Below are 23076 nucleotides of genomic sequence, written 5' to 3'. Positions count from 1 at the left end.
TTTTCACCGGACAATTTAGTGATTTTTAGTCCCACGTGAGCAACTTAGTTTTTTTTTTTTTTTTTTTTTTTGCAAGGCAGGCATCCAAATCACCTCCATATATATATCTGCTGTATCCCAGATTGGGTCTGTGTATGCAACAAATGATAATGTATTTATACATTATAATTACATATAAGATAATGTAATTTTACTTGACACTAAGACTGGTGTGTGTTGTTTTGACAGTTTTATTGTTCAAGTGTCAGACCCCAAAAATTAATCAGAGTGTAATGGATTGTGGAAATAGATTGCAATAATGTATGATTTTCATTTAATTTCACGGCCCAATAATAGAATATTACGTGATGCCCGTCTTTGAAATGCTAATTTAATTCAAAAGCAGAGTTCCATTTTAAATTGGATTTCAGAGATATATTAAGTTGAGAGCAATTAAGTTTGGACTTGCTTAACTCTTCTCCACTCTCTCTTTTTTCCTGATCTTCTGTGTATGAGTAGGAGGTGGTGGGTCGCTGGGCAGCCCAGCAGGAGAAGGAGCTGAAGCTGCTTGCCCGGGCAGATGGGAGCAGACTGTTCTCTAACCTGACTAGGGGCAACCATTACCTTGTGCAGGCTGAAGGATACCTTAACAACTCGGGTTCAGGACAGACCAGTGAGATGGCCTTGATCTGGAACAGAACATTACCTGCAAGGAGTGTAAGTACCACAACAATTAAAATTGTGATTTTACACAATAGCAATTATGTTTAGTCTACTAAAGTAATGAAAGTATAAAGTAAATTAAATGTCATTTTTAGTTTGTTCCTTTGCCACATTTATATATATATATATATTTGTTTTACCTCATATCCTCTTTCCCCAATCATTTGCCCTCTTTCAGGAAATCTCCTTCCTGTTCTTGGAGCCGTACCGCTCAGGTTCTTGCTCAGGCTACATGTCCTGTCTGGCGTGTCTGTCTGACCAGTCTTGTGGCTGGTGCCCGTCTTTGTCACGCTGCGTGATGCGGAATGGCCCAGACCTCGAACTCTGTCCTGAGGGAGAGAAAAGTGAAACCAAGGAAGATCAGCGCCATCTGCTGTTGGCACCCCAGCAGTGCACCTTGTGTGAAGAGTACAGAGACTGCTCTGCCTGTACTCAGGTACGACTCAAATGACACGTCAACATTTTGACCCAGTGTCTCTTTGCTGCTGATATAATGATGCTTAATATGGAGCTACTCTATTCTTGACTCATGCCAAGCTAACTTTGTCCTGCAGGACCCTTACTGCGAGTGGCAGATAAACTCCAGCAAGAAAGGCGACTACCAATGCAATCGACGTGGGAGACAAGATGGATCCATACGTGACCCAAAGTCGTGTCCTAGAGTTTGTAACCAGTGAGTTGGAAGAACTGTTTTTAACACTGTTAATGACAAATCATACAGGATTCCTACAAGAACCAACAACTCACCCTGATTGTCCTCCCTTCCCTGGTCATCTTTTTGTTTTGCAAAGGAGAAAGACATGTGGTGAGTGCCTCTCTAACTCCAGCCAGTGTGCATGGTGTGAGTCAGCCCAGGCCTGCTTCTATTTTGCTGCCTACCTCACAAAGTATCCCTATGGAGAGTGCAGAGACTGGTACGACAGGTAAACTGAGGAAATTTTCTAAACTCCTTTCGTTGTATATTTACCTCAGAGTTTTTTGCAGTTGCACATACAGTATGGTGTCCTGTTGTAAAATTCAACTAGAACAAATAAAGCAGTAAACTCACGTTACTATGAGACATAAAAAACACCAAGGACTGGCTATATTTGAAGTTGGAAGTTCTGTGATAGATTTTGGCACATCTTGTCTTTTATTATTTCACCTAACCTCTGATCAATAATCTAATTTTCAAATTTGTTATTCTCTTCCCTGTCAGCGTTCATTCGGTTCCCCAGTGTAAGCAGTGTTCACTTTTAAACGCGTGCACAGACTGCCTGCGGACGTTCCAGTGTGGCTGGTGTGGTGATTACAACAATCCCACAATTGGAAAGTAAGAATGGCCAATATACACATACAGTGCCAACACACCGCTAATGTAAATGATTAATTCATGGTTGTGTTTTTTATTTTAATTATCTAATACTTATTCTGTGATTTCCACTCATTTTTTCAGATGTTTAAGGGGAGACTGGGCAGGAATAGATGATCCCTCTGTGTATAACTGCAGTGTGGCTGTGGCTGAAGCACGGGCTGCCAAGTATGTTACCTCAAATGAAGTTGTCATGCCATATTAAAGTGAAGTGTGAAGAGTTTACCCTACACATTCAGAATCTGTCAGTGCTTGAATTGGAAAGAGGTCTTCGCAATACAATTTCTCCAGTATATCTGATGGCAGATTTTAGTTTTCTGAACATGTCTTTTATATTATATTTTATATTTAACCAACTTAATGGTAAAAACTACCCAACAACTTGCTCATGCAGGCATAGCAAAATGGGCGGTTGGAGAGATAGATGTAGTTAATTTCTCCAACTTCACATTTCATTGTCCTGCTCTTTCAGCCCTGAGCCCCAGACCTCAGCTCCCCCTCGACCACTGGAAATGGAGATGGAGCTAGAGCACTTGAATGATGAAGAGCAAGACGCCATCTGGTCTTACCCCACGTGCCCTGATGTGGAAGAATGCAGGCTGGGGCTCCACAACTGTCATCCTTTTGCCACTTGCATCAACACCCCCACCTCATATGAGTGCCACTGTGAGAGAGGATACACAGGGGATGGCACATTACACTGCAACCAGACGTAAGAGTCTTCTCTGATTTTTTTTCTTTCTGCTGATTAATGCTTGAACTCTGTTAACCTAAGATTATTCTTCAAATTTCCTATTTAGTCATCAGAATTGTTTTAAAAAAATGTTTTAACCCACACGCACAATTTCCTCTTCCCACAGATGCTACAATGAATGTCGTGAGGGTCAATGTAGCGGGAGTCCGCGGTTTGAGTGTGAATGTTCCCTGGGCTGGACGTCTGACCCTGCCACTCTTGTTCTGAGCGGTGTCGAATGTGATGTGGACTGTGGCTGCAACTTCCACTCCACCTGTATTACTGCTCCAGGAATCTGTGACGAATGCCAGGGTGAGAATTAAATGTTGAACTAAGGCAACAATACTGGCCTCTTTACTGTCCAACGGGGGCAATTATTAAGTAAAACCGTAGTCACTATTCATGAAACAGAAACTGCATTGGTTGAAATGTCCTTCTCTTGGCATTCGTCCTGTCTTTCAGATTGGACTACAGGGCCTCACTGTGAGCACTGCCGTCCGGGTGGTTTTGGTTCTGCCCTGGCTGGTGGCGGCGGCTGTGTTCCTTGTGAGTGTAATGGTCACGGCGATCCAATCCGAGGCTACTGTCACAACCAGACAGGCCAATGCTACTGCACCCACAATACTCAGGGACCACACTGTGAATCATGCTTGCCCGGTTACTACGGAGACCCCAGGTATGGACCTTTTCACCACTTATTTTCAGCGTAATGTCTTGTTTTTAGTTATTTTTCTCATAATAAAGTAGAAGGAGGTAAAATACTGATTTTAGTACAAAATGTTTTATTGTTGTATCCTCACATTTTTTCATCGTTACTTTCTCTCTGTGTAGGAACAACGGCACGTGCTACCGCCAGTGCCAGGGACGTTCTGTGCTGCTCTCCTCCACCTCATCCTCCACCATACCTCTCTCCTCTTCCCTGGGATGGCGAAGTGGCACAGAAGGGAAAGGAGGACTTTCCCACTGCCTGTGGGTCCTGTCTGTGTCTGAGAACCTGGCACCTTGTCTGCCAAGACAGCTCTGTCCTCCTGTAGCCCTCACTCTCCACCCAGACTCCCACACATATTGTAAAGTGAGTACAAAGTAATTAACATGTTAATTGTGCTGTAGCATAAAAACATTAAATAGTATTCCCTTGACAGTCTTTATTAACATTACTTGTGCCTTATTTCGCAGAGCTCATATGTCTATGTGTTTGATGGCCTTCCCCGTTTTCTGGGCAATGGAGTTGTGCATTCAGATCATAACCTAATTGGAGCATTTTGTGGCACCACAAGGACTCAGCCCATCACAGTGGAGGCCACCTCAGGTATCTTTCAAACTTGAACACTTAGATTTGTTAAATTGGTCGGCTATTCAGAGTGTAACCCTAATTTAAAGATTTAAAGTGGGAAAGTAAACATACACCACGTTAAGTCACTTTCACAACATGGGGTTTTATCTTTTCCACCAGGTGTGATCTCAGTCTACTTTGAGGCCAACGTCTCTTCGAACAAACCTCAAGGCTTCAATGCATCTTTCTGGGTGCGGCGGTGTCAACAGAGCACCGATGAGGGTGAAGAGGGGTCACCTCTATGTCCAGGTGGAGCCCAGTGCCAAAGTGGGCTCTGTCAGTGCCCTCAAGGGTATGGGGGACCCCACTGTGACCGGCCTATGTGCCCTCAGGACTGTGGATTAGCAGAAGGAAGAGGAACTTGTAATATGGTAAGAGTTTTGACAGTTTAGTCAATTACTGGCTCTTTGGTCACAACGATCATTTATTTTATTTTGTATTTATAAAATGTGAATAATGTATAATGTAATGTATGATTCATTGTGATGGAGTCATAATAATATTTAGTTAAAAAGGCATGAAATTCAACTGGAGCTTTTGGCATTTTTAAATACTAACCATCATGTTTTGTTTGTCTCAGTCTCTGGGACTGTGTGTGTGCTCAGACAGCTGGGCTGGCTCAGACTGCTCTGTTGCTCGTGACTCCAACAGTCTGGTCTGGGAGACACTGCTGGACACACAACTGACAAAGGTAGGTGCTCACCATAACATATACATAGTAAGTACATATATATTTATTTCTTTTTTTCTTCATTAATTTCACACATACAAACACGTTTATATGTGCTGTTCCTCCACAGAACCAGGCCCACAGGTTCCTCCACAGGATGGGCCACTCTCTGGTGTCTGGACCACAGGGCAATCTCTGGATGTATGGAGGACTGTCTCTGTCAGAGGGCATTCTGGGAAATGTCTATAGGTAGGGGCACCTGACCTGAGAATGTCCTGAGGTTTATTGTTTATTGGTTTATTGGCTCCATGTATATCAGACTTACACTGTTTTTATGTGTCTGACAATACGTTTTGTCCCTGGTTCATTTAGATACTCTGTGTTGGAGCATCGTTGGACCCAAATGTTGACGAGCTCCGTGGAAGAAGGTTCGACTCCGAGCCCTCGCTATCACCACGCCTCTGCACTACTGACCAGTCATGAGACGGGCCTTGGAGGCCACGGAGCCACTCACAACTTTATGTTGGTGGTGGGTGGTGTCACTCAAAATGGTGTCGCCATGGATACCTGGAGTCTCAATCTCAGCAGTTTAGTCTGGAGAGAACACAAGGTTAGGATTATATTTGATGTAGAAATACAAAATGTAATATCCAGAGAGTCTGAAATCAGATTTTCTTTTTGTTTACTTCTAACAAATAATATATTCTTCTTCCCCTGACAGAGCTCCTTGCTTCCTGCATTGGCTGGACACACTCTGACTGTACGTCGAGACTCCTCTGTGCTGTTGATTGGAGGTTACTCTCCAGACAATGGCTTCAATCATCATCTACTGGAGTTCAGTCCTTATACTGGGAACTGGACTATTGCCCCACACACTGGCACACCACCTACAGGTTTTTGAACCTTTTTTCTTAACCTTTGTTTCTTAGTCTAACTCACAGAGAAACCCAGGATTACATTTTGAAAATGTGTTAATATAGACAACACAATCATAGATGTAGCACTTTTCTTCTTTCTTTCTTCATTCAGGTTTATATGGCCACTCGGCAGTCTACCACGAGCAGACTGATGCCATCTATGTCTTTGGAGGTTACCGCTTTCATGTGGAGACAGTGGAGCCCTCAGGCGAGCTCTACAGTCTGTACTACCCCAACCTCACCTGGTCTCTGCTGGTCCCCTCTCAGGGGAATAAGGTAAGAAGCTGACCACATCACAAGTTCACCCCAGTTCAGTGCACGAAGATAACTCACCTCTTGTTGCCGTTTCATCTCTTTGCTACGCAGCCCCTGTCCCGATTCTTCCATGCTGCAGCCCTGATCAAAGACACCATGGTCATTGTGGGCGGGAGGACGGAAGAAGAAGACTACAGTAACTCAGTATCTCTGTATCAGATCAACTGTAACACCTGGATTCAACCAGGTGACCTTCTTGATATCTTCCATCCAGCTTCAGTTATGGTGAAATCATAATGCCATACCACAACCTAACCACCTTTCATCTCTTTCCTTCAGTCTCAGCCGTAGGAGATCCAGTAAATCGTTCAGTGTCTCTTGCCATGACAACCTGGGATGGCCGTCTCTTCCTGTCAGGGGGCTTCAACGGTGTCACACTAGGCAGGCTCCTAACACTGACTGTGCCCTCTGACCCTTGTGCACTCCTGCCCACGCCAGAGGCCTGTAACACCACCACAGGCAGCTGCATATGGTGCAGGGGAAGCTGTGCTTCTTCTGATACTGCTGAGAGGTAAGCTATTATGCTGAAGGCAAATCGGTGAATACATACCCCCTAAAATATGTTTTTAAAGCCCCACTATGTAGTTTTTCGACCTTAAAATAATGTTTCTAAACTCATTGAAGTGGTAGAAAAATGGTTAATAGGATGAATGGTGCCGTCGCTGCAGCATGGAGCCTGGAGCTTTGCTCGGCAACAGTACCGGCGACAGCAACAGCACTGGTACCGGCAACAAATTCACGTAGGCTACTCTGCTTTTCTGGGAACAAGGTAGCAGCCAGTTGCGCTTCTCAACCAGAGTACCAGTACCACAAATCCTACATAGTGGGGCTTTAAGTTCAAAGTTGAGTCCATCTACTAAAAATGCATCCAACTTATCCAACCTGTCCCACTTCATCAGAATGGGCTGTTTCGCTGGCCAGTCTCCCTGTTCCCCAACCCCTCGTCAGGCAGACCAGTGTCGCCGACTAAAGACCTGCAGTGAATGCCTGGCCCGACACCCGAAGACTTTCTCCAGTCCATCACAGGTGACACACAACACACCGATGCAACCACCATCACTAGCTCAAATAGACACACTAACTAAAACCTGTCCATGACTGGATTTTCTAGCCTGCTCTCCAGTGTAAATGGTGCACAAACTGTCCAGAGGGGGCCTGTATCAGCAGCTCTGTTAGCTGCACGTCTGAACATGACTGTCGGATCAACCAGAGAGAGATCTTTCTGTCCAGTAACTGCACTGAGACCAGCTGTGAGGCCTCTGACTGCCCCAAGTGTACAGCCTCTGGAAAATGCATGTGGACTCGCCAGTTTAAGCGCACAGGTACAGGAAACAGTGTCTTGAACAAAAACTGAATTTTCGTCAAATGAGATTCAGGGCATTTTCCTTTTCAAGTGTTCCTCTAAAACGCGTCAACTCCGTTGTGATTTCTACAGGGGAGACAAGGCGCATCCTGAGTGTGAACCCCACCTACGACTGGACCTGTTTCAGCTACGCCCTGCTCAACGTCTCACCCATGCAGGTGGAGTCATCTCCCCCTCTGCCCTGCCCTCCACCTTGTCACAGCCTCCAAAACTGCAGCCTGTGTCTGGGCTCCAGAGGCTCGGATGGGGGCTGGCAGCATTGTGTGTGGAGCATGGCACTGCAGCAGGTATGACTGCCATGTTTGATCTGTTTTTGTGTGTGTGTGTTATTTTAAAAGCATGAGGCTAACCATGCTCCCCCTCTTTTAGTGTATGAGCCCATCTTTCGTGCCACTGCGATGTGAGGCGGGTCAGTGCGGTCGTCTGCTTTCTGGGGGGGATTCTTGCTCTCCCCAGTGCTCCCAGCTCACCCAGTGCTCCCAGTGCATTGCCAGGCCACAGTGTGGCTGGTGTGCTACTCGCAGTGGCAATGGAGCTGGACGCTGCCTGCAAGGAGGACTAGATGGTGAGAAATGAACTCTTAAGATTTGATTCATTCAGAGGGTTTTCAGGATTGTAGTGTAACAAGTTAGACGGTCATCTTAGGCCGGGAGCCAGGTCCACCCCTCAGGATGTTTTTTGCTACCTTTTTTTCACTATTATTTCTTGTTATCCCATACATTGGGCCATCACAAGTTGATAACCTCCACCCCCAGCAAGGATCCGTTTGGCCCCAGGGGCCAAAAAAACCCCTTTTTGGGAAAAGCTTCTGGCGAAATGATGTAATGGCATATATTAGGGTACTGCAACTGCATACATGGTCAGATAACTCTGAAATTTTGCATGGTGTATCCTGACACATAGGGGAAACTATCAGAATAATATTCTGGGGTTTACTGCCTTCCTATTTTCAAATATCACCCTCAGTTTATCCCAAAAGACAAAAAAATGTGTTTCCGCCTGACAAATTGTCATCAAATGTGATCACTTTAAAGCATTTATTATACATATCACTGCCTTAGATGGATATGAAAAACTTCCCACATTTGTAAGCCTTAATTTAAGCCCAAAATTACCTTTCTATCTAGAAGATTACACCTGCTATGACCAAAGTCTTCCAGTGTCCTACCTCAAAATCAGAGAAAACGGAACTTTCAGCATTAGCATTCCAAATGGGATTAAGCATGATTTCTTGTACATAAACTGTATCTTAAACAAGATTGGAGGCTTTAGTTATAGGCTACTACTATACTATCTGAAGTTAATTACATGAAAAGTGAATAATGTTACACCCCCAGGAGGACCAAAACAAAGGTGGACCAGGGTATCAGGGTACAATATAAAAATAAATGCTAACCGATTTACACACACCAACACACTTACCAACCGACACACTTTAACCAACCAACTAGTCTATGGGCCAGACCAGATTTTGGTACCACTCAGAGTGGCAAAATCTAGAAACATTTTTTGAAAAGGTACATGTCCATAGATGATATTTTGGTATGATAACCCATCCTAAGTGGTAGCTTTATGACAGTTATCAGCTCATAAAGTTATCAACCCCCTGCAATAAATAGGCCTCTAAACGCAGGGGGCATATCTTGTTTTGTGCTCATTTTCAGACCTTTACTCATATGTTATGAGGGCATGTTTGGTAGAATTTTAAAGTGTACAATCCCAGCTTTCATTAAGACCTAGTTTTGGGCCTATCTATAAAAAATATAAAGGTCACATGGTCAAAGGTCAATCTATCTCAACAACTATTTTTCCACTATTTTCGCCTAAACTGTAGTCTTTTTTTATAGCACTGTGAAATGTAGGAACAGCACTGACACAAATAACAAAAACTGAAATACTCACAGGACTGTAACAATTCAGGAAATGTATAATCTTCCCATAATTTCCTACTATGAGGGATGATTATGGGTCTTAAAGTGGAACACAGGCCCAGGCGAGAATTGTCAATAACTGCTTATTCCTCTGTATTTCTCAAAGAGTTTTAAAGTTTTCTATATATCTTTGCCCTAATTATCACCATCATCATGATTATAGTCCAGAGTTAAGGCAACTTATTCATCCTCCTCCATCCTCTGATTTGTGCATGTTTGCAGTTTGCACATTTTTATGCACTCTCTTTACATCTTTACCCTAATCATCATCATCATCAGTCCAAAATATGTGGCTTTGTAGGTTTGAGCGTCCTAGCTCTTTAAATAATAATTGATAAATTTGTTATAAATAGCCTCTCTAGACATATATCTGTTTTCAATACATATTGGGATTGCCTCGATCAGATACAGTATAATGTAATTTATTTACTTAGCTAACTTTGTTCATACTTTCTAGGTGGCTCAATTAACCTTATAGTGGGACGACATAGCTTGACAATTGTTCATTTTGTGATAAAAGCATCAAATTTGGTGATCTGATTGCTGAATATATGTTTGATGAATGTGGATATTGGGTTACTGCAAATTTTAATTCTGATGACTGTGGCAGCCATTTTAAAGAATTACCGCCAGTGGTTACTGGCATGGAATGCTCTGCCCACCCTACAGCTGCTGTTTCATCTTTTCAGCACCACAAATATAATTTAGAGACATGTTAACTTGAGAAAAGCCTTATTACAATGTAACAGAATAGAATATAAACTCTCTATAACTCTTTCTTGGCTCTCACATTATTCTTCATAGTCTGCGGCCTCCTCTTTTTATTGGGGTTTTCAATTAATAACATATAGCTATGCAGTACGCACAGTACAAAAACAAGACCAAAGTTTCTGACACAAGCATGTCTAAATATAAACAACTCAAAAAAAAATTGAAAATGTTATTTCAGTCAATCATTTCACATACAGCGGTGTTGTATTTGATATTAGCCTAATATTTTAAATTATATTTAATATTGGGATGACAGTGGCTAAGGAGGTAGAGTGGGTCGTCCAATAACCAGAGGTTCGAATCCCGCCCCATCCCAGCCGCTGTCGTAGACGTAGATATCTTATCCACCTTGCCTCGTGTGATGTGTATGAATGTTTGGTGGTGGTCAGGGGGGCTGTTTGGTGCACATTGGCAGCCACACATCTGTCAGTCTGCCCCAGGACAGCTGTGGCTACAATTGTAGCTTACCACCACCGTTACTGTGTAAAAGTGCTTTGAGTGCTTCAAAGACTTTGATAAGGGTCTTAGAGGTGGACAGGTCGGTGCAGTTGCAGATGGATTTGGGGAGAGAGTTCCAGAGGGAGGGGGCAGCGGCCCTGTTGCTTGGTCATGGGGGGTAGTACAGGAGGTTGGCATCGAAGGAGTGGAGGCAGCGGTTAGGAGGGTGGGGGTCGAGGAGGTCAGTGAGGTAGGAGGAAGTCAGGTTATGGAGTGCTTTAAATGTGAGAAGAAGGATTTTAAACTGTATACGGTAAGAAACAGGATGCCAGTGAAGGTTTTGGAGGACGGGGGTGATGTGGTCATGGGGACAAGTATGAGTGAGCAGGTAGGCAGCAGAATTCTGGAGTTTATTGAGGGTTCTGGATGAGAGGCCATAAAAGATGCTGTTGCAGTAATCAAGTCTGGTGGTGACGAAGGCGTATAAAGGTTTCAGCAGCAGAGAGGTTTAGGATAGGGATGCAAATTATCGAGTAATTCATTAATCGATAGTTGTTTCATCTTATCGATCGATGATCGATTAATTGATAAGCGGCAATTTTTCTAAGAACCTGAATTTCCCTCTGAATAGGTTCTATCTACTGTAGATGTAACGTAAAATGTTATCTTCCTTATGTTAAAAAAAAATGCAAATCATATTCCTTCATCAAAGATTTATTCTGGGCTCACTTGAGGGCAGGGAATAACATTTTGGTAGAATATCAAACATATTCTGAATAGAAAATATCAAAATATTACACTCATCTCTCATGTGCAACATTGGAAACATTAATAGCAGCAGCATAAAAAAAATACATTCCTGAATAGAAGAATACAATACTATGTAGGCTACTTTAACATGAAAATAAATTAGTGCACTGTCTCTTAGCAGCATAATAAAATAAATTCAGAAAAGTAAATAAGGTATCACATGTGGACTATTAGCAGCTTTTTTAATCCCCCTTAAAATGGGAAATGTGACAATATCACAATAACATGACTGGATTGTCGTAGCTCTAGTTTTAACTTAAAATATAGGCTGCCTGATGAGATATGTCTGTCTTCGTAAAACAAAACAAAAACATCCCTAGTGCTCCTCATTGCATAGATAGACCTATCTATTTTTGTTCAAGAATATTAGCATATCAACATGCTCAGGAGTAAGTCGTGTGCGCAGCCTGTTAACAGTTAGGCCAGCTGCTGAGAATACACGCTCAGAAGGGACTGACGTGCCTGGTATGGCCAGGTACTTTCGTGCCAGTTTTGCCAGCCTTGGAAACCTTCCTTCATTGACCTTCCACCATGCTGCGGGATTGGAATCAAGGAGTGGTGGCGGATCCTTCAGAAAGATATCCACTTCTTTTTCTACATCATCGGTGCCCCTGGTGCTGTAGTTTTCACCCATGAGTAAAGCATAAGCACTGCGTCTCTGAAGCACAGCTCCCTGGACTGGAGCTGGCACTGCACTGATCTGGTCTCTAGCAGCATCTGCTGATGTGGAGCTCCCATGTCTGGCTTCTGCTTCTGCCAGCACTTCAAGCAGTTTGGCTTGAGCTGCAATCCTCCTTGGTGGGGACAGAAATCCCAGGTGCTTGTGCCTAGGATCCAGCATGGTGGCTAGCATTGGTGGTGTTGACGTCAGGTCATCAGAGGCAATCTGTGAAGAAAAAGATAATAAATTAGATTTAAATGTGATTTTGTTTTTAATCATCATTTGTTTTTAATAGGTTATGTGTTTTATCATTTAATGAATTAACCACTATTAATCATTAATAGATTGCTTGATATTAATTATTCATATTTATTAGATAAGATAGTAGAAAGAGTTAAAAACTACAATTGTCAAACAATGTGCTTTGTGTGCAATGCATATAGTCAAAAATATCTGCAATAATTAAATTAATGGATTTAGCTTACCTTCATCCTTTCACCCAGTGAAGTGCGCACTCTGGATTTGAATTCCCCCACTTTGCTGGTGTCTCCCTCGTCTGTCTTGAGATGCACGTTGATCAGGCTGAAGGTGATGGGATACGTGTCTGATATGGACACCTCAGTCTCAGTAGACATAACGGTCGTTGCACACTTGAGTGTTTCCAGCACTGGCGCCACATCCTCCATCAATTGCCAATGTTCATCTCGCAGCTCCAGCGTCCTTGCGTCTGTGAGTTTGGTCACTGTGCGGTCTGATAGTACAGCAGACACGGCCCACCGCTGCTCCGTTAGTCTGTTAAACATGTCACTGACTGAATTCCACCTGGTTTTACAGGATTGGATGAGTTTATGCGACGGCAGCTGCATTTGTTTCTGTTTTGCTGCGAGCGCTTTGTTTGCTGGATTGCTATGGTTGAAGTGTTGTACGAGTCTGCTTGCAGCTACAATGACTCGGTTTATGTAGGTAGCGAAACCGTCGTTAATGGCCAACTGCAAAGTGTGGGCGAAACATGGAACTGAGTGCCAGTTAACTCGCGTGGGACTGTTTGCCGAGACGATATTCCGTGCATTGTCGTGTACACAAGCAACCACACGCCCGGTGAGACCCCATGTTTCCACAGCCTGGTTTAACTTGTCAGCTAAATTGTCAGCCGTATGCCTCACTGACATGCTCTCTGTGAGTAGGACAGCTGACATTACCTGCCAGTCCGGTTCAATGTAGTGGCACGTAACTGTGATGTAGCTTTCTGTATTCAAAGAAGTCCAACAGTCTGTTGTGAGGGCCACATTCGCGGTTGCAAGTTGTGTTTTCAACTCGGCCTTCTTCCTCGCGTAGCTTGCTTCCACGCGGGTGGTTATGGTTGTTCTAGAGGGGATATTGTACCCTGGCTCGATGTACTGTATTACCTCACGAAATCCCTCTCCGTCAACGACATTTATCGGCAGCATGTCTGTGGTAACCATGTCACATATCCGCTGGGTAATGCCCTCTGCTTTCGTGGAGTCACATACCCTTCGTCCCAACGCTGTGGTGATGGTAGGCTGAGAACCATTCGCTGCTTGTAGCATGGCTGAATGTGACACATTTAGGTGGTAATTCAACGAGGTTGTCGAGTTGTTGTACCTTAAAATACTTCCACATAGTGTGCATTTGGCGTCTTTGTCGTCATTAACCAACTTAAAGTGGCTCCAAACTGCACTCCGTCTTGCCCTCTTCATCCTATCACTGTTGTTGTCGTCAGAGCCCTGCTTCGCTTGTGTTCCCGCGTTTGCGTCAAGTACGTCTGGCGTCAAGCGCGCCCTCACGCGGACTGGCGGGGAATTACGGGTTCAAAACGCAATTAATTGCAAGTAATTTATTTTAATCGAGTAATTTCTTATCGACAATTAATCGATAATCGATTAATTGTTTGCATCCCTAGTTTAGGACGAAGGGAGGGACGAAATCAGGCAATGTTTTTTAAGTGAAAGAAGGCAGTCTGGGCTATCTTGGTGATGTAACGATCATAGGAGAGGGTGCTGTCAAAGGAAATTCCAACGGGATGTGAGAGGAAGGGAGTTAGGGAGATGTTGTCAATGGAAAGGGTGAAGTTGTCCGTAGATTTTGTGAGAGATTTGGGATCAATGAAGAATATCTGATTTGTCATAGTTAAGTTTCAGAAAGTTGTGTTGCATCCATGATTTAATATTGTTGAGGCAGGAGATGAGAGTGGTGTGGCTGGTAGTGATGGATTTTGTAAAGATGGATGTCATTGGCGCAACAGTGAAACTGGAGACCTTGACGATGGATGATGTTAGCAAGTACAGGATGAAGAGGAGGGGACCAAGCCCTGAACTCTGGGGGACACCTTGGGACAGGTAAGGGGGACAGTGGAGGAGCAGATATGACTGAATTCAAGAGAGTGCAGTTCCAGTGGGGTGGAGGAAAGACAGGAGAGGAGGATGGAGTGACTGTCGAATGCTGCGGTGAGGTCGAGAAGGATGAGGATGGTGAGGTGGTCGGAGTCTGAGGCGAGGAGGATGTCATTGGTGATTTAAGAGCTGCCTGTATGTTGTCTATGGAATCCAAATTGAAATGGTTCAAATAGGTTGTTAGCTGAGATGGGCTTTCAGTTGGGCATAAATGACATGTTCAAGTATTTTAGAGAAAAATGGAAGGTTTGAAATTGATGTTGATGTTGGGACTGAGGCCAGGTTTCTTCAAGATGGGGGTGACAACAGCTTCATTGAAGGAGGGACAAAGCCCGAGGTGAGGGAGGTGTTGATAATTGAAGTGATGAGAGGAGCAATGATGGGGAGACAGAAGCTAGATGGAATGGGATCAAGCACGCAGGTTGAGGTTTTCATTTCTTCAAGAAGAGTTGGGATGTCAGGATGAGTGGGTAGCGCCCCCCAAAAATGCCAAAATCCCCTGCAATATCCTCCTGTGGGTATTCACTCTTGTACTGAGCTCAAAGTGCTGCCATGTGTGTGTCAGTCACAGGTATGACTGGTCCAGACCTCAACCCAATTGAACTCTTGTGGGATCAGCTTGGGAGTTGCTGTACATGCTACAGTGACCAACACAACCACACTGGTTGACCTTCAACAACTCCTGGTTGATCGATAGATAGTTAGATAGATACTGCATATAAGCACCTTGTAACTTTGTTTTGAAAGGTGCTCTACAAATAAAATTATCATTATATACTGTAGATATATACTTTACTGTCCCCTGGGGGTAAATTTGGCCTTGACTCAGCAACATCAGACCCTTCAACCACATACAAAGACCTGTAGGCTTCCAGACTTCTCCTGCCTTACCCAGGGGCGGGTCTGCCATGGTGGCATGGAGGGGCACCTGCCCCCCCCTAAAACCTGATTGGCCACCCTGTGTGCCCCCCCAATGGTCAATGACTTGTGGTCAATCACTGTGAAAAGCTCTTAACCACTCCTATGTTCAGTGTACAGAACTACTATATAAGCACTAACTTCTGATTATGGGTCGGATCTACTAAAGGTTTGTGTGTATAAAAACGTATTTGTGCGTGCAAACTTGATTGTACATGCAAACACATGCTGAAGCTGATCTACTAACCGGGCGCACCGAGGATTGCATCTCTCAAACGGTCAAAATTGCACGTGCAATTCATTTAGCGTGTTTGCCTTAATGAATATGGCGTTCCTGCCAGAACGTGCAAAATATTGGGAGGAGTAGATGCAGAAATACGCAAACATGCACAAATCAGAGGATGGAGGAGGATGAATAAGTTGCCTTAACTCTGGACTATAATCATGATGATGGTGATAATTAGGGCAAAGATATATAGAAAACTTGTTCCTACATTTCACAGTGCTATAAAAAAAAAAGACTACAGTTTAGGCGAAAATAGTGGAAAAATAGTTGTTGAGATAGATTGACCTTTGACCATGTGACCTTTATATTTTTTATAGATAGGCCCAAAACTAGGTCTTAATGAAAGCTGGGATTGTACACTTTAAAATTCTACCAAACATGCCCTCATAACATATGAGTAAAGGTCTGAAAATGAGCACAAAACAAGATATGCCCCCTGCGTTTAGAGGCCTATTTATTGCAGGGGGTTGATAACTTTATGAGCTGATAACTGTCATAAAGCTACCACTTAGGATGGGTTATCATACCAAAATATCATCTATGGACATGTACCTTTTCAAAAAATGTTTCTAGATTTTGCCACTCTGAGTGGTACCAAAATCTGGTCTGGCCCATAGACTAGTTGGTTGGTTAAAGTGTGTCGGTTGGTAAGTGTGTTGGTGTGTGTAAATCGGTTAGCATTTATTTTTATATTGTACCCTGATACCCTGGTCCACCTTTGTTTTGGTCCTCCTGGGGGTGTAACATTATTCACTTTTCATTAACTTCAGATAGTATAGTAGTAGCCTATAACTAAAGCCTCCAATCTTGTTTAAGATACAGTTTATGTACAAGAAATCATGCTTAATCCCATTTGGAATGCTAATGCTGAAAGTTCCGTTTTCTCTGATTTTGAGGTAGGACACTGGAAGACTTTGGTCATAGCAGGTGTAATCTTCTAGATAGAAAGGTAATTTTGGGCTTAAATTAAGGCTTACAAATGTGGGAAGTTTTTCATATCCATCTAAGGCAGTGATATGTATAATAAATGCTTTAAAGTGATCACATTTGATGACAATTTGTCAGGCGGAAACACATTTTTTTTGTCTTTTGGGATAAACTGAGGGTGATATTTGAAAATAGGAAGGCAGTAAGCCCCAGAATATTATTCTGATAGTTTCCCCTATGTGTCAGGATACACCATGCAAAATTTCAGAGTTATCTGACCATGTATGCAGTTGCTGTACCCTAATATATGCCATTACATCATTTCGCCAGAAGCTTTTCCCCAAAAGGGGTTTTTTTGGCCCCTGGGGCCAAACGGCCCCTTGCTGGGGGTGGAGGTTATCAACTTGTGATGGCCCAATGTATGGGATAACAAGAAATAATAGTGAAAAAAAGGTAGCAAAAAACATCCTGAGGGGTGGACCTGGCTCCCGGCCTATCTCACTTACTCACCGCCATGTATGTCTCCCAGGAGTGAGTGAGGGCATTTGCCCCCTGAGAAACAGCAGCTGGTCATTCCTCCACTGTCCAGAGGAGGATGAATGTGCGAACGGCCATCACCACTGTAACAGCACCCAGGACTGCCACGACCTGCCCCAGGGATACCACTGTACCTGCAAGCAGGGTTACATCCTCAGCAGGTGAGATCAGGCGCCCTGAATAGACATGGATGGTTTAAAATATGTTATCTTTTCATAGTAACTGGACAACTTTATCCAAATCGCCTCTTGTTTTTGTTTTTTCTTCAGTGTTTCTGGCCAGTGTGAGCCAGTTTGTGCACAAGGCTGTGTAAATGGGACATGTGTGTCCCCCGGAGTTTGTCAGTGTCACTTTGGCTTCGTGGGGGATAACTGCTCCTCTCAGTGCAGCTGCAACAAACACAGCAACTGTGCAGGTGTTAACAAACCAGATGTTTGCCTCGAGTGCCACAATAACACCATAGTAAGTGCTTATATTAATACACATTTACGCATTGTAAACAAAGGTTTTCCTCATATTTATTTGTATGTATTGATTTCTCCTTACTTCAATTCTAGGGTAAACACTGCGAGAAGTGTAAGCCCCTGTTTGTGGGCTCTGCCAAGGGGGGCGGCACATGTCGTCCATGTCGGGAGTTCTGCAGGGGAAACAGTGCTGTGTGTCTGTCTCGGGATGAACATAAGAAGGCCCTTGAAAACCCTCGGATCTTCTCTCTGGATCCCAACAAAGTAAGTGTGTTAAACAATCGTGGCCATATTTACTTAGATTTTTTTTTCTATCTTGAATTCTCTTTACAGGAACTCCTTGTTAAGTTTCAGGGCTCTATGTCTATGTTTTTTCCTAATCAGATTCAGGACTGGGTGTCTGAGGGTCCAACAGAGGAGAATGCTGTGTGTGTGAATTGCCAGAATAACAGTGTGGGGGACAAGTGTGAGAGCTGCCTGAGTGGCTACTTCCTGCTGCAGGGGAAGTGTGAGAAGTGAGTAACATTTGCTTTTCATTGGTTCATGGTTTTGAATGTTATGACACAACAAGTTTATAAAACCTTGAGTTATAATGATCTTAGATTGTCATACTGGCACTGTCCAGAATTGCCATTGCTTTGGTACACAGAACACCAGATTTATCAGATGTAATCTATATCAACATACAAGGCTACCGTGCCTGTTGCCTGTACTACTAAATATCGATTGTTCTTTTAATTTACCGTGCCATCAAAGGGGATTTTTTCCAGTCTCGTCTCACAGCAAAAAAAAAATGCTGGTAATGAGATGGAAATTTCCTCATGGCTATAAATAAGGTAATTAGAAAGACAAAAAGAAAATCAATGCTTAATATTTTCAGAAACAACAGAATTTCTTCTCTTAACCCTTAACCGATTTTCCTCTGTAAGCATTTGTATTTTCCTGTGATAATTACATTTCTGACCAATATTTACGACTTATATCTCCACATTGTTATTATATTAAGTTGTATGTGGAGTCAACATGGCTGCCATTCATAAAGCAGTTGTCAAGTGACTGTGTTACCTTTTTTTTTAAGTCTATTTTTTGAGCTTTTTCGCCTTTAATGGAAAGCACAGCTGAGAGAGACAGGAACCGGGGCCTCAACCAGGACTGTAGCCTCAACACATGGGGCATTCAACACATTTATTGAATTACATTTTCTCCCGTTCAATGTACAGATTTTCTTCCGTTTTCAGGATTTGGCTTTTCTCCTCATGGGTTTGGATTTTCTTTCCCTTTTTTTTTGCAGGTGTCAATGCAACGGTCACGCAGACACATGTAACGAACATGATGGAACAGGTTGCCCCTGCCAAAACAACACAGAGACTTCCTCCTGTCTGAGCAGCCCTCAAAGTGATCGGAAAGACTGCTACAGACAACAGGTAAGCACATGCTCCAAATGGATTCTTTATGGCACCATAAAGTAACTTTTTTTCCTTTGTTTTGATGCAATTAATATTTTGAATACTGAAAAACATATGGTCCTGTTTTGCTCAAATTGTATTTATTTTGCTCCTCCATGTAGTGTGCCAAGTGCAAAGACTCCTTCAATGGCACACCAGTGAATGGGCGTCAGTGCTACCGTCAGTTCAATGTGGACACCGAGTGTTGCTTTGACCCCACGTCCCAGACCAACTGCTTCCACGATCCCACCATTCGCAATCTGCCCAAGGGGCGCACCGTGTTCTTTGCTGCTCAGCCAAAGTTCACCAATGTGGACATTCGGGTCACCATTGATGTCACTTTCGGTGAGGTGGAGGTGTACGTGTCCAACTCTCCCGACACTTTCATCGTGGATGTGGACCGGTACACGGGGATTCACACCATCAAGATCGAGGAGGAAGTAGTAGGTCGGGGAACGGCAACTGGGGTAGACAAGGACTCGCCTCCGTCCCCTATTAAGGTGTTTGCCAATGCTTCATCCAGTATTGGGGGCCCCGGACTCTCCCAGAACCCCCTGCAACTGCAAGCAAAACCTCCTGGGGGCGATAGAGAGATCAGGGAGGAGCGGGCCGAAGGACTAATCACCTACATCACTGTGTGGAAACCGCAGACGGTGCTGATCGTCCGTGCTGTTCGAGATCGCGTGGTCATCACTTTCCCCCACGAGGTGCACTCCCTGAAATCCAGCCGTTTCTACATCGCTCTGCGAGGCGTGGGAACCGTACAGAAACAAGGGGAGTCCCAGGGTCTGCTGTTTCTGCGACAGGACCAAGCCCACATCGACCTTTTTGTCTTCTTCTCCGTTTTCTTCTCCTGCTTTTTCCTCTTCCTGTCCGTCTGCGTCCTCCTGTGGAAGGTCAAGCAGTTCCTGGACTTCCGTCGGGAGCAGCGGCGCCACATTCAGGAGATGACCAAAATGGCATCGAGACCCTTCGCTAAACTCACTATATACCTGGAGCCGGAGGAGCCCCAGCTCATCTACCTGCCGTCGGCCGGTGGAGGGGTGGGGGGCAGCACTGTATCGCTTGCTCATGCCCGCACGAGCAAGTTAGGAGGAGTGGTTGTGGGCCAGAGAGGCCGGGCAGGAGCCGTCTCCTACAAACATGACCCGAGCTCCGGACCCACAGCCCACCACCACCATCACCTCACCCTGGGTGGAGGAGGCAACAGCGGCCAGCACCTGCCGCTGCACTACCTCAACACCCACCACTACGCCAGCACCACCGGCGGCACCCCAGCCTCGCATCATCACCATCCATCCACATACAGCGGATACCAGCATTTCTGCCGCTCCGACCCGTTCCTCTCTCAGCTCATGGGGTTTTCCTATTCCTCCTTTAAGGTGGGGCCCATCACCCTCGAGCCCACGGATGATGGCATGGCCGGAGTGGCCACTGTCCTCTTCCAGCTGCCCGGGGGCGTCTTGGCTCCAAACCGTGCCTGTCTGGGCTCCGCACTTGTTACCTTACGACAGAACTTGCAAGAATATTGCGGCCACGGCAACGGTGGAGGTCACCCAGGGGCCGGAGGGGGGCGCAAGGGGCTGCTAGGTCATCAGCACCTGACCACTATGGCTATTTAGGGAAACAAACAAAAGATATAAATGAAATAAGACAGGAATAAAAGAAATGGGGTAAGTCTGTAAATTGTTTGATATATAATAAATTAATTTTTTGAAAGAAAGATAGCAAAGTCAAAGACAAAGTCCAAAAGAAAGAGTTATGTCAGAGTCAGTTAAGAGCATTTTGAACAGAGTTGTACATACACTGTATAATGAATTATTAAGTGTCTTTTATTGTATTATGTATTGCTATACTGTATTTCAGTGCTTCACATGACCAAGCCAGCTTTCTCTAGAATGCACTACAACTGCTATACGTATCAAGAAAACAGTGTTGCATCCTGTCTGTGATCACTAAAGAGGTATGAGCGCACTCGACAGTCAGTCTCATACAGAGACTGAAGCTGGACTGTTGTTAAAATTGTTCTCATTGACCAACAGAGATGTTAAGAGAGACATCTGCTCACTTTTGGAACCAACATGTGCTTTATACCCCCAAAAAAGTGACAATCAAAATTGAGAATTGCCATTGAGAACAAAAGACTTTTCAAATTGGTTCAGCATAATGTGCAAGATTTTGATTGTCAGCTCAGCGCAGGAAAAAGAAAAAGTCAAAGTTGCTTGCAAGATGGTTTTTATATCATAGTCGATATGAGTGATTTATAACTGTTACTCAAAACATGGCAGGCTTGTAAGCTATTATGTTTATGTTAAACAGACTCTTGAGTATGTTTTTGCATATTCATTCACCTGCTATGTTACATTGTTATTCGTTTTTCTGCTCATCTGCCTTCACTTCTTGCCTTGTCTGTGAGTCGACTGGCTTACACTTGTTACTTGTGTTGATGGAAATGTGTGGTGTAGCACCTGGAGGACATAACAATGCCATATTTCACGTTTTGTTTCAGAAATTGTTTTTTGGGAAAAAAAATACATATAAGTATATATATGAAGGATAATGTTTTCAATCTTAGTCTTGAGTTTCTGACACTATAATAATTTAATAACGCAACCAAACTCGTCCATGAAAATGAAGAAATTCTATGTCCTTTGAAACATTTGATTACATTTTGACATGAAATGTATGTTAGTGTTTGGCTAGTTTTACTGGGCTGTTTATTGTTTTTTCTTCTTCAGGCAACTCGCTTGCTTAGATGATTGTATTAGCCAATCATAGCTACAATTTGATCAAAAAACTTTGGATGTGGTAAGAGAAAAGACACTATGAAAAATGTTACAATGGTAATGGAAAGGTTTGGAAAGTTCTCCTGGTGAGAGGTTTTCGGAATGAGACAGCATTACTTGTTCACTGGTTGGTGTTGACAGTATTTAGTTTTTTTGTTTTCTCTTCATTTTCCTTTTTGCACTGCATGGAGGCAATGAGCCCCATTATTCATGTGAAACACTAAGAGTGGATGTCGTCCAGCCTCCGATGGCACACTGTCGTAGATGACCTCAGAGTGGTGCTACTGGCTTCTTATCAAATGATTAAAAAAAATCATGGGAGCTTTCGTCATGAACTGAATACTCACATCATAGTTAAGCAAACTAAAGCTCAAATGAATATTGTCACTATTTATAGCAGCCCTCCACAAATAAGCATTAATACTGTTTTGTTTTTGTCTCGTATCTATGTGTATGTTTGTTTTTGTTTTTTTAACATACTTTATTTTTGTACATAACTTTTATTGTGTTTGTTTTTTTGTTTGTTTGTTTGTTTTCAAAGAAGGGAACAGTGTTGTACAGAAGATTGTGTGAAGATTCTCTGTCCCGAGTCGGCTGAAATAAAGTCTGGAACAAGATTGTGTGTGGTACTGGTTGTGTTTTGGGACATTGTTAAATCCTGATGTTGAGGACTTGATTCCCATAAGATCTTTTACTATTGGGGTCTAAGTACAAAATATGTTGCCACAGTATTAACATTTCATCTGTGATGAATAGATGAGTAAAATGTTTTAGACACACACTACCATTTTGGTAAAAGCTTAATTTGCAAAGATTTCAAAACATGCATAACAATTGATTTTTATAACATAAACATGGATAAAATATACTGAAGTAAGACCAATGAGGAAATTAATCAGTAGGCTAGATTAAATAAAATTAAGGTAATAAAAAATGCAATAGTTTTCATGTGGTCTTTGCATGCATTTTAGACATTCTTGTTCTCTTAAGGCTGTCTTTACACTACATGGTTCAAGTGGCACAGATCGGATCCGTAACGGTCATGTTAAAAAAAACCACATGGAATTGTTTAGTGTCAGATTCAGGCCCCCATTATATGTGGAAATAAATCAGATACAAATCGGATATCTAATACGTCTGTCGTCTAAACAGACTGTTTCCTGGTAATGCGTGTCATACGTCATCAATGATAATATTAATTCTTGTGCCCACACGTTTTGCTGAAACTGTAGCCCGTGAGGCTGACCTGGACTACCATGGCCAGCCAAGTATGAGGGAAATATGTAAAGTATTAAAATGTCCCCTGT

The 23076-nt window shown here is 43.3% G+C and overlaps 1 protein-coding gene across 2 annotated transcripts in view; it reads left to right on the top strand.

Moving 5' to 3' along the window:
- megf8 (multiple EGF-like-domains 8) overlaps positions 1-22386 on the top strand; it is a 28742-nt gene extending 6356 nt beyond the window's left edge. Inside the window, exons 16-44 of one of the 2 annotated variants that reach the window (XM_083990487.1) lie at positions 499-696; positions 881-1138; positions 1257-1375; positions 1494-1625; positions 1901-2014; positions 2138-2221; positions 2526-2765; positions 2914-3098; positions 3249-3462; positions 3618-3858; positions 3963-4095; positions 4240-4490; positions 4700-4810; positions 4920-5038; positions 5162-5399; positions 5511-5682; positions 5819-5982; positions 6073-6208; positions 6301-6532; positions 6921-7047; positions 7133-7343; positions 7457-7671; positions 7754-7949; positions 17070-17235; positions 17344-17536; positions 17632-17802; positions 17923-18053; positions 18830-18962; positions 19106-22386. In XM_083990487.1, coding sequence (XP_083846613.1) covers positions 499-696; positions 881-1138; positions 1257-1375; positions 1494-1625; positions 1901-2014; positions 2138-2221; positions 2526-2765; positions 2914-3098; positions 3249-3462; positions 3618-3858; positions 3963-4095; positions 4240-4490; positions 4700-4810; positions 4920-5038; positions 5162-5399; positions 5511-5682; positions 5819-5982; positions 6073-6208; positions 6301-6532; positions 6921-7047; positions 7133-7343; positions 7457-7671; positions 7754-7949; positions 17070-17235; positions 17344-17536; positions 17632-17802; positions 17923-18053; positions 18830-18962; positions 19106-20605 — 6384 coding nt within the window. In that variant the 3' untranslated portion in view covers positions 20606-22386. Of the gene's footprint in view, positions 1-498; positions 697-880; positions 1139-1256; positions 1376-1493; positions 1626-1900; positions 2015-2137; positions 2222-2525; positions 2766-2913; positions 3099-3248; positions 3463-3617; positions 3859-3962; positions 4096-4239; positions 4491-4699; positions 4811-4919; positions 5039-5161; positions 5400-5510; positions 5683-5818; positions 5983-6072; positions 6209-6300; positions 6533-6920; positions 7048-7132; positions 7344-7456; positions 7672-7753; positions 7950-17066; positions 17236-17343; positions 17537-17631; positions 17803-17922; positions 18054-18829; positions 18963-19105 lie in introns of both variants that reach the window. The other variant, XM_083990486.1, reaches the window with a different exon arrangement.
- The last annotated feature ends 690 nt before the right edge of the window (positions 22387-23076 follow it).

The sequence above is a fragment of the Trachurus trachurus genome, assembly GCF_905171665.1.
Source record: "Trachurus trachurus genome assembly, chromosome: 16".
Lineage (NCBI taxonomy): Eukaryota > Metazoa > Chordata > Actinopteri > Carangiformes > Carangidae > Trachurus > Trachurus trachurus.
Note: the sequence above shows the minus strand (reverse complement) of the source record. Positions and strands in the feature narration are given on the sequence as shown.